The sequence below is a fragment of the Carassius gibelio genome, chromosome B25 (genome assembly GCF_023724105.1).
Source record: "Carassius gibelio isolate Cgi1373 ecotype wild population from Czech Republic chromosome B25, carGib1.2-hapl.c, whole genome shotgun sequence".
Taxonomy (NCBI): Eukaryota; Metazoa; Chordata; class Actinopteri; order Cypriniformes; family Cyprinidae; genus Carassius; species Carassius gibelio.
Genome location: NC_068420.1, coordinates 23,697,300 through 23,710,222, shown reverse-complemented (window position 1 = coordinate 23,710,222; position 12,923 = coordinate 23,697,300). Strand labels below are relative to the sequence as shown.

General features: G+C 36.4%; 1 protein-coding gene across 1 annotated transcript in view; it reads left to right on the top strand.

Moving 5' to 3' along the window:
* LOC128013834 (ATP-binding cassette sub-family C member 3-like) overlaps positions 1 to 12,923 on the top strand; it is a 50,566-nt gene that overhangs the window by 24,524 nt on the left and 13,119 nt on the right. Inside the window, exons 10-22 of the mRNA XM_052597020.1 lie at positions 2,140 to 2,301; positions 3,101 to 3,193; positions 4,095 to 4,298; positions 4,398 to 4,544; positions 4,720 to 4,804; positions 4,908 to 4,974; positions 6,251 to 6,377; positions 6,447 to 6,623; positions 6,838 to 7,005; positions 7,082 to 7,265; positions 8,180 to 8,291; positions 8,731 to 8,884; positions 10,532 to 10,736. Coding sequence (XP_052452980.1) covers positions 2,140 to 2,301; positions 3,101 to 3,193; positions 4,095 to 4,298; positions 4,398 to 4,544; positions 4,720 to 4,804; positions 4,908 to 4,974; positions 6,251 to 6,377; positions 6,447 to 6,623; positions 6,838 to 7,005; positions 7,082 to 7,265; positions 8,180 to 8,291; positions 8,731 to 8,884; positions 10,532 to 10,736 — 1,885 coding nt within the window. The remainder of the gene's footprint in view (positions 1 to 2,139; positions 2,302 to 3,100; positions 3,194 to 4,094; positions 4,299 to 4,397; positions 4,545 to 4,719; positions 4,805 to 4,907; positions 4,975 to 6,250; positions 6,378 to 6,446; positions 6,624 to 6,837; positions 7,006 to 7,081; positions 7,266 to 8,179; positions 8,292 to 8,730; positions 8,885 to 10,531; positions 10,737 to 12,923) is intronic.

The following is a 12,923-nucleotide window of genomic DNA, read 5'->3' as shown; positions in this document are numbered from 1 at the left end:
GTGGAAAAAAATAAACAATAAAAATTTAAATAAATAAATAAATACAATTTACAGATATAAACTTGGAATTGCATGAAAGAAAGTCATAATTCAGAGTTTATTTCCATTTAAATCTTTTTATTTACCTGATTTATTTTTTTATTCTGTGGCACAAATCGTATGGGAACCATATGAGTAAATGATGACTACATTTTCATTTTTTCGGTTGAACCATATTTTCTAAAGCAAGTTAAGGGATAAATAATAAATAAGAATCACATTGAGAGTTCATTGCATTAGAAACTGTACCTTTCAGAACTCAGAACATACCATATTACAGGTTTGACTTTATTATTATTATAAATGTAGATAAGATCGTACGGTAGATGTCAGAGAAACTGCATTCAGCCTCAAGGGAAACTCTAAACTCTGATACTCAAGCTTATATCAACAGATACTTGCACTTGAACATGTTATTCTTGTTATGACTATATATCTGAGTGTCAAAAGCAGCAGGTACTTTTACAATATAAACATTAAATCTTCTTACACCTGTTTTGAGAAAGATGTTGTGAGTATTGCGAAAGACCTCTCTTTTAGGAGTCGACGGATTATCGGCACCGATATTAAACTTTTGTTTTTTCCTATGGTTGTCGTCATTTTCAAAACCAATTTGCCGATATCATTTAACAGCATTTAAAATAAAGTTTTTTCAGAGCCTTTGTTTTTCATAATTTTGACATTAATTTACATTTTTACCCCTGTAATAAAACACATATATATATATCGGTTTAAAATATTGGTTATCGGTCTGCTTGATCTGTGATAATCAGTATCAGCATCGTCCCTGAAAAACACATATTGGTCTACCCCTGCTCTCATACACATACACATGCTGAAGAACTGCTTATTCTGTGTGACAATGCAGTTAGAAAGCATCATTTTTATATTTATTTGCACTCTCAGCTTGAAAAATATTTAAAAATGCAATAAAAATTAAAACATGCATAATAAATGAACTTGTGTTTTAATGTTATGTTAGATCAAGCATGACAGCAGTCATGTGACCAGCAGACAGAGATTTAAGTGAAGTGCAGCTTCTGAGTGATTCTGCCTCTGCTCTACATGAGTCACAGAAGACAGTAGAGTAGGGATCAGAGTTGTGTAAGGTGTGAAGGGCGTTCACACACATTTGTGCTCTTTTACCCAGATCAGCGTAATACCTCAGTGTTCACAGGTGTGTCTATCCGTAGCCATCGATATTCCTGAAACAACCATTAATCTGCTTCGTCACAGGATACTGCAGTAGAAAAATGCATGAACAGTTCAATGCATCAACTACTCTGATATATACTATGGTACTGAAGGACCAGTGTGTTAAAAAAAACAAAAAAAAACAAGACATCTGACTGTACTTTTCTTGTATAAACTTTTATTACCCCATTATTTTAGACCTTCTGGGGAAGCTGAAGATGAAAAAGGAAGTCAGAAACACACACACATGCACAGACACACACACACACACATGCACAGACACACACATGCACACACGCACACACACACACGCACACACACACACATGTACACACACACTAATATTAACATTTACACACTTGCACAATGAGAAACTTTAAAAAAGAGGCTTTTCGTCCAGTTTCGGTTTAGTTTTATTACGCTGGGATTAGCATATAATGTGCTGAATCATATGCAAATAGATACACTGTAAAAAACATAGCCAACAGAAATGTAAAACTTCAGATTATTTGCCTTTTTTTCATTATTCAAATCTTTACAATTGGTGCCAAAGTTACAACTTACAAAGATATTATTCATTATTATTTATTGACAAATGTGCAACCCTTTTAAATTGAATAACTGCTGCTTTTGTTTTTGTATTATGATAATAAAAACAAAGACTTTTACTGTATTTGCTAGTTTGTGGACACGTTTGACAACAATGCTATTTATTACTTTTTATCCACTTTGAATTGAATTACCGATGCATAAAATCGAGTTGAAATGATAGTAGAAATGAATGTATTGTGACGGGGAAAAGAGATTTTGTGGGAGCGTGTTTGCTCACTACAGATTTGCTGGTTATTATTTTCTCGAGCAGTGTAATTGAATAGCTCTCTGACAGTCTCTTGTGGCTCTCTGCAGTCTCTGGTGATCACGAACGAGGCCAAGCGCTCGTCGACGGTGGGCGAGGTGGTGAACCTGATGTCTGTGGATGCTCAGTGCTTCATGGATCTCACCACCTTCCTGAACATGCTGTGGTCAGCGCCGCTGCAGATCATGCTGGCGCTCTTCTTCCTCTGGCAGGTGCGCTGATGCTCATTTCAATACATTTACATGCTTCCTCTGGCTTCTATTGTTCAGAGGATAATCATATTCACACATAACGCTTCTCTTAGAAAAATGTGCTCTGAAAGAGATACGGAATGCAAATCTGCATGCTTCTGGCTATATGATCATGCAGAGAAATAAAAAGCAACTTCCTTTAAAAGGCAGAATGTTTTAACAATAAAGGTAATACGGGAAATCAACACATTGAGTTTAAAATTGACAATTTTATTGTTCTGCAAATGTTATGTTAAAAATATGAACAAAACATAATCTAAAAAAAATAATAATTATAAAAAAAAACTTGAAATATAATAAAGGTTGAAATAAATTACTGAAATGGCAAAATTATTATTTAATGCAAACCAAATACTTAGTTAAATGAATTGCTACTATAAATAATTATTAATAAATTAATAATTCATAATATAATTTGATGTGTTCATAAATTAATAAATACAATTAATAAAAAAATATAGAGACATAAAAATGTCAGGATTTAGCAAGGGAGGACCCAGATGCAGAATTATCAGGGGGGAACAGTTTATTAACAAGCGTGAAACACAGCTGATGTAGTAAGACAGTCCACAATAGGGCAGGGCACACAACAGGGGAACAGGCTGGTCAGAAGGACATGGCCCCTAAATTAAATAAAAATACAGGGATATATTTAAAAAACAAAAACTGATGAAAATGACAAAAATACAAAATGAGTAAATCCTAGGCCTAAGCTGATGTGAGACTGAAGTAATGAAGGCTGTGATTGTGCTGTGTTCAGAATCTGGGTGCGTCGGTTCTGGCCGGTGTCGCTGTGATGGTTCTGCTGATCCCGTTCAACGCTTTCATCGCCATGAAGACCAGAACATACCAGGTTAGGCTCTTCTCTTCTCTTCTCTTCTCTTCTCTTCTCTTCTCTTCTCTTCTCTTCTCTTCTCTTCTCTTCTCTTCTCTTCTCTTCTCTTCTCTTCACTTCTCTTCTCTTCTCTTCTCTTCTCTTCTCTTCATCAGCGTTCAGTTCTCGTGCTCATCAATATTGACATCTGCTCTGAGGTTTTCACAGCTCCAGCTTATCAGGTTTCACATTTAGGTGACATTTCTAGTGAGTCAGCATTTCCTCTATAAGAGACAGATCGCAAATCAAGCCAAACATCTGGTGCGGTGTCTAAAAGCATAAAAACATTTTCATTATTTGCAGTGTCAAGTTCAATTTGAACACTTTTTTCACATTTTTTTTTTCACAACTTTTGTAAGCTGATCAGTTATGGTCATGATTATTATCGTTAACTGTAACCATAAAAAACATTTATGTTACTTGAAATAAACAAAAAAAATGTTATGAAAAAAATAAAATAAAAATAAATATATATATATATATATATATATATATATATATATATATATATATATATATATATATATATATATATATATATATATATATATATATATATATATATATTTATATATATAAAATATATTTATATATATATATATATATATATATATATATATATATATATATATATAAAATATATTTTTATATATATAAAATATATTTATATATATATAAAATATATTTTTATATATATATATATATATATATATATATATATATATATATATATATAAATATATTTTATATATATAAAAATATATTTTATATATATACAAATATATTTTATACATATTTACAAAATCTTTAACTAAAACTAAACTACAAATGCACTGTAGACACCTGAAAGTGAATGCTGAATCTGAATAAAACTGCGCAGGTGGAGCAGATGAAGTACAAGGACCAGCGCATCAAGCTGATGAACGAGATCCTGAACGGTATCAAGGTGCTGAAGCTGTACGCCTGGGAAACCTCCTTCAAGGAGAAGATCCTGCAGATCCGTCAGAAGGAGCTGAATGTGCTGCGCAAGACGGCGTATCTGAGCGCTCTCTCCACCATGGCCTGGATCAGCGCACCCTTCCTCGTAACTCATCTCCTTCTCCATCTTCTCTTTCAGATGTCTGATGAAGTGCTCGATCTATAACCGTCTGAGGTCTGAATCTGTGCTGGTTGTTGTGTTCAGGTGGCTTTGACCACGTTCGCTGTGTTCGTGTCTGTGGATAAGGACAACATCTTGGACGCAGAGAAGGCCTTCGTGTCTCTGTCTCTGTTCAACATCTTGAGGTTCCCGTTAAACATGCTTCCTAATGTCATCAGCAGCATCGTACAAGTGAGCCTCCGCTTCCTCCTGGAAGATTACACAAATATATATATAATCAGAAGTTAATAATCAGTAGTGAGCTTGCTCTGTGTCAGATGGATGCAGGCTCGGTTCTGAACGTGTGATTGTTTGATAGAGCCTGGTCATGCTGGTGTCTGATAGTGTTGTGTGTGATGTTCATCAGGCCAGCGTGTCTCTGAAACGCATCCAGGATTTCCTGAGTCACGATGAGCTGGATCCCGAGAGCGTGGACAGAACAAACACGTCCGGTAACCAGATCTGCTCGTGCTGAGTCATTGTGAAATCTGTGCTGTCTGCAAGCTTCCTTCCTCTCAGCTCACTTCAGCTGACTCACGCTTTCTGTCTCTTCAGAGTACGCCGTGAGCGTCGTGAACGGGAAGTTCTCATGGGCCAAACAAGACCAGGCCGCTCTCGACAAGTAAGAGTCGCGCTCACCGAACATCAGCGGATCTTATCATGTGCTCAGAGAGGATTCACAGAGTTAGGAGCAATCATTAGCATAATACACACCCACTATCTCCATATATGGGCTTGTGCACAACCTCCTTCACTTAGGTTCATTTACATCACAGTTACAGTAAAGTGTACTTTTATAAAGACCTCGACTACAGGTGCATCTCAATAAATTAGAAGGTTTTTTAAAAGTGAATTGGTGGGTTTTTGTTAAATGTGAGCCAAAATCATCACAATTAAAAGACTAAAACTACTTTCATTTTAATTCATTTAATACACAAGTTTCACAATTTGAGTTGAATTACTGAAATAAATAAACGACACTTTAATGTATTGAGATGCACCTGTTTACTTCAACTGCAGTTTTGTGCAGAATCTATCCTAAAGCTATAAAACAGATGATTCATTTTGCTCTGAAATGCATAAAGACTTAATTTAGGGTCACTTCATTATTCGGTGTCTATGTATTAGAAGTGCTTTATACTGACAGCATTGATGTTTCTTAAGGCTGTTCACACGCAAGTGGTTTCTGAACTTCATGCTTTAGAAAAAAAGTGCAAACTTATCAACGTACATTATCAACATTTCTGAGAAAACGTTTTCATGCATTTTTTTTTCATGAATATGTGCATGTGTACAGCTAGCGAGAGACAGTGTTATGTTCAAATACAGAACAGAGAGAGAGAAAAATATATATAGCGCCTTTAAAAGTGATAAAGATGAACAGTGATAAGATCAAAAAAAGAAACAAGATAAGACAAAGAATAAAGTAAAATATTAAATAAAATAAATAAAAGATAAAATTATATAAAATAAAATAATAAAGTATAAAATAAGAATAAAACAAAAATATAACAAAATAAATAAAATAAAACATGTTAAAATAATATATTATAATAAATACATTTTACATAAAAATTTATAAAAATGTATAATAATGTAAAATAAAATATAATAAATAGATATGACATAAAATAAAAAATCTATTAAAATAAAACAAACATCTATTAAAAAAATAATAATAATAAAATAAAGATAAAATAATACAATAAAATAAATCTAGCAAAACAAAATAAAATATAAAATAAAATAAAACTATAATAAAATAAATGAAATATATAAAACAAATTAGAAACAGACAAAATAAAAACATAATGAATATAATATAGTAAAGTGAAACGATCCCAGGATGGATCCCGTGGTGCAGCAGCTGAAGGTGACGAGCGTGTGGTGTGTTGCAGCATTAATGTGATGGTGCCGCAGGGCTCTCTGCTGGCCGTCGTGGGGCACGTGGGATGCGGGAAGACGTCTCTGGTGTGTGCCCTGCTGGGAGAGATGGAGAAGATGGAGGGTCAGATCTCCATACGGGTGTGTAGTTCATCTCCTGACCGGTCTGTGCTCAAGAGAAGCCGTGTCTGACGCTCGTCTCGTCTGCAGGGATCCGTGGCTTATGTACCGCAGCAGGCCTGGATCCAGAACGCCACGCTCCGAGACAACATCCTGTTCGGCAGACCCTACGTGGAGCAGAAGTACCGCTGTGTGCTGGAGGCCTGCGCTCTGACCCCTGACCTGGAAGTGCTTCCCGGAGGAGACCAGACGGAGATCGGAGAGAAGGTGCAGCTCTTCTCACAGTACTGCTGTATGAGCATCAGGGCTGCCATGTTAAATATAGGAAGAAATACTGTAATGTGTTATCTTTTAAACATGCATTCCACTGTTTATGTGATTGTATTTCCTCTTATCAGTTGAAACGATGCAGTTATGCTTGTTTCTGTAAATGCGGAGTAGCTGCATGCATCAGTGTGTGTGTGTGTGTGTGTGTGTGCAGGGCATCAATCTGTCGGGCGGTCAGCGGCAGAGAGTGAGTCTGGCCAGAGCTCTGTACAGTGAATCAGACGTCTATCTGCTGGACGACCCTCTGTCCGCCGTCGACGCTCACGTCGCCAAACACATCTTCGACAACGTGATCGGGCCTGAAGGAGCGCTGAAGGGCAAGGTATGGCCTGAGAATGAGTGTGTGGACAGACAGTGGTCAGGAACAGAAGAAATGCATCTGTGGTGTGTCTCTCCAGACCAGGATCCTGGTGACCCACGGGATCAGCTTCCTGCCGCAGGTGGACAACATCCTGGTGATGGTGGACGGACGCGTGTCAGAGATGGGCTCCTACCAGCAGCTGCTCAAGGAGAACGGAGCTTTCGCAGAGTTCCTCAGAAACTACTCTCTGGAGGACATCATCGAAGACGAGGACATCACCGGTACACGGGACAATTACTCACAAACGCAGCCAAAATGGACCTGATATGTTACTGATTGATTTTAAATAATACATATTAGAAAATATGTGTTTCATACATATCTTTCTATAAACAATTGTTATAATACATATAACAATTTATTTATATATTTATTTTAATATAAAATGTATATAATATATATTCAATATTTATAGTTTATATATATTTTTTATTATTTATTTATTTTTTATACATATTATGACATATTTCTTAATCATATATTTAGATAATTTATAACATTTTATAAGTGGGTAAAATGTAGTTGTTTAGAACAAATATTAATACATGTATTTTTAATTAATTTATTTTATTACAATATAATTATTATAAATAATTAAATATAATTATTAAATATGAGTAATTTGTATATAATTCACATATTTTTTATATGTATTTGCTATTATTTATTGCTTTCATTTTGATCTTTTTATCACTTTGACTCCTGATGGTTTTTCAGTGTTGTTGATTGACAAAGATATTAATTTATTCATTCATTAAAAATATGCATTTAATTATTTTATAATGTAAATAATAATTAATGTTTTATAATCTAGATTTTTAGATGGAATTGTATATATATATATATATATATATATATATATATGCAATTTATTTATAATCTATATATTTGTATAACATTTTAGAAAATATTAAGTAAATAATTTTTTTTTAATAAATAATATATTTATTTATACAAAATATGTATCATTCATATATATATATATATATATATATATATATATATATATATATATATATATATATATATATATATATATATATATATATATATATATAAAAATATGTGTGTGTATATATAGTTTTTTTTTTTCATGATTTGTATTCTGTGTGTATTTGTGTGGCTGGTTTTTCAGATTTGTTGGTTGAAGAGGAGGAGGAGGAGTTCCCTGAAGATGCTCTCAGTAATCACGCAGATATGGTGGATAATGAGCCTGTGGTTAATGAGGCACGCAGACACTTCATGAGGTAATCATGTATTTTTAATGCCTCTCGCTCTGCAGGTGCTTTGTCTTTGTGACTTCTGCTTTCACCAGCACTTCTCCTGACGACAAACATGGCTCTCGGCAAACGCTGCTTTTATTTTTCCTCAACTTCATGAAATTTGCATGCTGTATTTCCAGTTAAAAACCACTTAGTATCACTTTCAGTGGACGGCTGTTTTTATTCCTCTTTGAATTTTTGAATATAAGCTTCATCTTTAGATGCATGTTAGAGGATTAATAAAGTTATAATGTAATAAATTACACCTGCCTTCCATAACACTACATGGAAGTGACTATTGCTTTAAAGAGGTAGATGATGATGATGCTCTTCAGGGGGTTACAGATGTCCAGAATAATCATCTGAGCGTCTATGAGAGCATGAGTTTTGGGCTGAGCCTGTGTCTCTCTTCTGTCTCTTGTAGGCAGATGAGCATCATGTCGATTGATCCGGAGAACCCCAAGAAAATGTCCCGGCGCCGGCGCTGCAGCGAGAGGAAACACCCGGAGTCTCCGACCGAGAAGAAGGATCCGAAGGTGGACAAGCTCATCCAGGCCGAGACCACTGAGACGGGACGGGTGAGTGACTCCAGACCAGCTCCACAGCCACACGAATCTGCTTTCACAGCCAGATGCACCACTGTAACAGCTGGAAAGCACACATAAAACATTACATTTAAACAACCCATTCTGACAGTTATTTTTCAGGTTTAACCTGTTAACTGTCACCCGTCCGCTCTGTGGGACGCCTACATTTACTTCCACTATATTACAATTAAATCTAATCTAATCTTGACAAACTATATATTGTTAGATAGGTCTAAGACTCCCAAATATATATTTTATCAATGTTTTTTTGTTAAAAATTATGTAGGAAAAGTAATAGATTCATTTATGACAAGAGTGCACCTTCAAAAGTCTACATTATAACAGGAATTTTGACCTTTGTTAAAAAAACAAGACGACTTTGTTGCCTTTTTCTCTATCACATTTTAGAAATCATGAGAAATTATATATCAACTGAAAACTTAAAATCTCAAAATTCATCATTTAAAACTCATTTTAAAATCAGACATTGCATTACCATGTAAATGGTACATCAATATCATGTTACAAAATATTTTCATTCATGAATAATAAAAATTTAAGTTTGGATCGTGCACTACAGAGTCAATGTTCAAAAATATGAGTGACAGTTAAGGGGTTAATTTTTAATTTCTTTATTTTTTTTTCTTTGTTCATTTCTCTCTCTCTCTTATGTTTTGCAATAAAGTAACTAAATTATAAAATATGAATTGCAGATTTTATTATTATTATTATTATTATTATTTTATCAAACATAAAAAAAAAAATAGGTAACTGTCCTGGTAGTTTTTCTTAATTCAAATATTGAATTAAATTAATTATTTATTATTTTACATGTCTGTTTTTTTCCGATAAAATAGAGGGCAAGATATTATAATTTTTTTTATTGCAAGAAAGTGTCAAAAAATGAAACATGATCAATATTATGTTTTAAATTTAAACTTGATCAATATTATTTTGTTTTTTATTTTTATTTAATTTTTTAATTTTTTAGATAAAATAAGCAAAGTCCCATTTTTATGTTATTCACTTTAAAGATAATAGACATTAAAAATGTATAATACCCATCCTAACAGATTTATTTTATTTTATTTATTAAATAAAATATTTATTATGAGAAAAAAATGAATACACAAAAGAAAATATGTTGTACCCATCCTGACAGATTTGTTTAATTTCATTCTTTATTTTCTTTGCTCATTTCCCCTTTTTTATGCTATGAAATAACCAAAGCCCAATATTATAAAATATTTATTGTAAAAATTTATTTGTATAATATATATATATATATATATCTAAATTCTATAGCATCAGACATTGCAAAAGGCAGGGTTTTGAAATGTATTCAGACTTGTCCTACATTTTGGAAATAGGGATAATAAATAATTAGCCAATAGCTGGTAATAAATATAATTCTTAGTTTAATCTATTGCTCATTTTCTGAATGTCAATCACCTGCTTTTACTAACATCAACAGTTGTATGCTCTGTTTTGCTCCTTTCCATATCTTATTATCAGGTTTGTAGAAAGTGCTGTTAACAGCAGGCTAGTTCTGCATCTAGAGTGACTGGTGCATGTCCAGTCTGTCTCATGTGTGTGTGTGTGTGTGTGTGTGTGTGTGTGTGTGTGTGTGTGTTGCAGGTGAAGCTGAAGGTGTATTGGGAGTATGCGAAGGCTGTCGGGCCGCTGCTGTCGCTCTTCATCTGTTTCCTGTACGGCTGTCAGAGCGCCACCTCCATCGGAGCCAACTTCTGGCTGAGCGAGTGGACGAACGACGCTCTGAACAAGAGCACGACGACAACGTCCACGAGGGTCGGGGTCTACGCCGCGCTGGGACTGTCACAAAGTACGCTTAGAGTCTCTGTAATCACTGAAACACTGCTCAGACCGTTTCGAGAGACAGTTCACCCAAAGATGATTCGATATTCACTGGTCCAAACACACATGCTGCCTCACGGGAAACAAAAAGGAGAAATCATTATAATAATACATCATGTCCGTTTAGAAACTGCATGTAACTCGTCAGGCTTTTGATACCTTTGTCTAAAGAAAAGACAAAAATTGCTCAAAATCTCTGTTCCCTTTCAGTCGGTCACTCTCGACCAATGAGAATGGGATATCGCTTCGATAGACTGATCTACTTCGAGTGTAAACTAAACGAACCAATGCACCATGGCATGCAATTATTTCCTCCAGCTGCCGCTGATCGATGCGTGAGTATAAGAGGTCAGCAGGTGCAATGCATACCAGCTTCACGTTCACGTTCACGTTCCAGGCCTGCTCAACCGTACTCCATCCCCTGACGGTCCAGTTGATTTGGAGACGGTTCGGAGCCACTCAGGAAGACCTGTTTGCTTCTCCAGAGACCTCTCGCTGCCAGTTGTTCGACTCCCTGACCGAAGGAACTCTCGGCACACAGCTGGCCGCGGGACCTACGCAAGTATGTGTTCCCCCAGTAAGCCTTCTCGCACAGACACTGTGCAAAGTCCGGGAGGACGAGGAGCAAGTCTTGCTAGTGGCGCCGTATTGGTCCACTCGGACCTGGTTCCCCAAACTAGTACTAATGGGGCACTTTGGTAGGGATCCCATTCTCATCGGTCACCGACGGGACTAGGCATCTCCGTTCCCTCCTTCAGGGAACAAGGGTTACCATACGTAACCAAGACGTTATTCTACATATTAAAACTGGCATGTCACATTTATTTACATTGAATAACTATAAAACATGAAATTATGTCATAGTTAGACCCCCCTGACTGTGTGTCAAGGTCTCATAAAATATTAAATTATATTAAATATATTGTAATTATATTCATTTGATCATATACTACTTCTATATGTAATTATGATTAAATGTATTAAATATTGAACTATTATTAATTTACTTTTTATGACAAGAAATGAACTATATATGGTAAAATGTTTGGTGCAGCTCCATAATATTTGTGGCCGGCAGCCATATCACCCTGGAGCCCAAGACCGGTTGCCCACTGAAGCTAAGCAGGGCTGAGCTGGTCAGTACCTGGATGGGAGACCTCCTGAGAAAACGAGGTTGCTGCTGGAAGAGGTGCTAGTGAGGCCAGCAGGGGGCGCACACCCTGTGGTCTGTGTGGGTCCTAGCGCCCCAGTGTAGTGATGGGGACACTATACTGTCAACAAGCACCGTCCTTCGGATGAGACGTTAAACCGAGGTCCTGACTCTCTGTGGTCATTAAAAATCCCAGGATGTCTTTCGTAAAGAGTAGAGGTGTGACCTCGGCATCCTGGCCAGATTCACCCATTAGCCTCCGACCATCATGGCCTCCTAACAATCCCCATATCTGCTGATTGGCTTCATCTCTCGTCTCCTCTCCATCAGTAAGCTGGTGTGTGTGTGTACAGTAGTGACACTGTGTCTCCTCTGGTCTCTCTTACACAGGTGTGTGTGTGTGTGTGTGTGTGTGTGTGTGTGTACAGTAGTGACACTGTGTCTCCTCTGGTCTCTCTTACACAGGTGTGTGTGTGTGTGTGTGTGTGTGTGTGTGTGTACAGTAGTGACACTGTGTCTCCTCTGGTCTCTCTTACACAGGTGTGTGTGTGTGTGTGTAAAGTAGTGACACTGTGTCTCCTCTGGTCTCTCTTACACAGGTGTGTGTGTGTGTGTGTGTGTGTGTGTACAGTAGTGACACTGTGTCTCCTCTGGTCTCTCTTACACAGGTGTGTGTGTGTGTGTGTGTACAGTAGTGACACTGTGTCTCCTCTGGTCTCTCTTACACAGGTGTGTGTGTGTGTGTGTGTGTGTGTGTGTGTGTGTGTGTACAGTAGTGACACTGTGTCTCCTCTGGTCTCTCTTACACAGGTGTGTGTGTGTGTGTGTGTGTGTGTGTGTGTGTGTGTGTACAGTAGTGACACCGTGTCTCCTCTGGTCTCTCTTACACAGGTGTGTGTGTGTGTGTGTGTGTGTGTGTGTGTGTGTGTGTGTACAGTAGTGACACTGTGTCTCCTCTGGTCTCTCTTACACAGGTGTGTGTGTGTGTGTGTGTGTGTGTGTGTG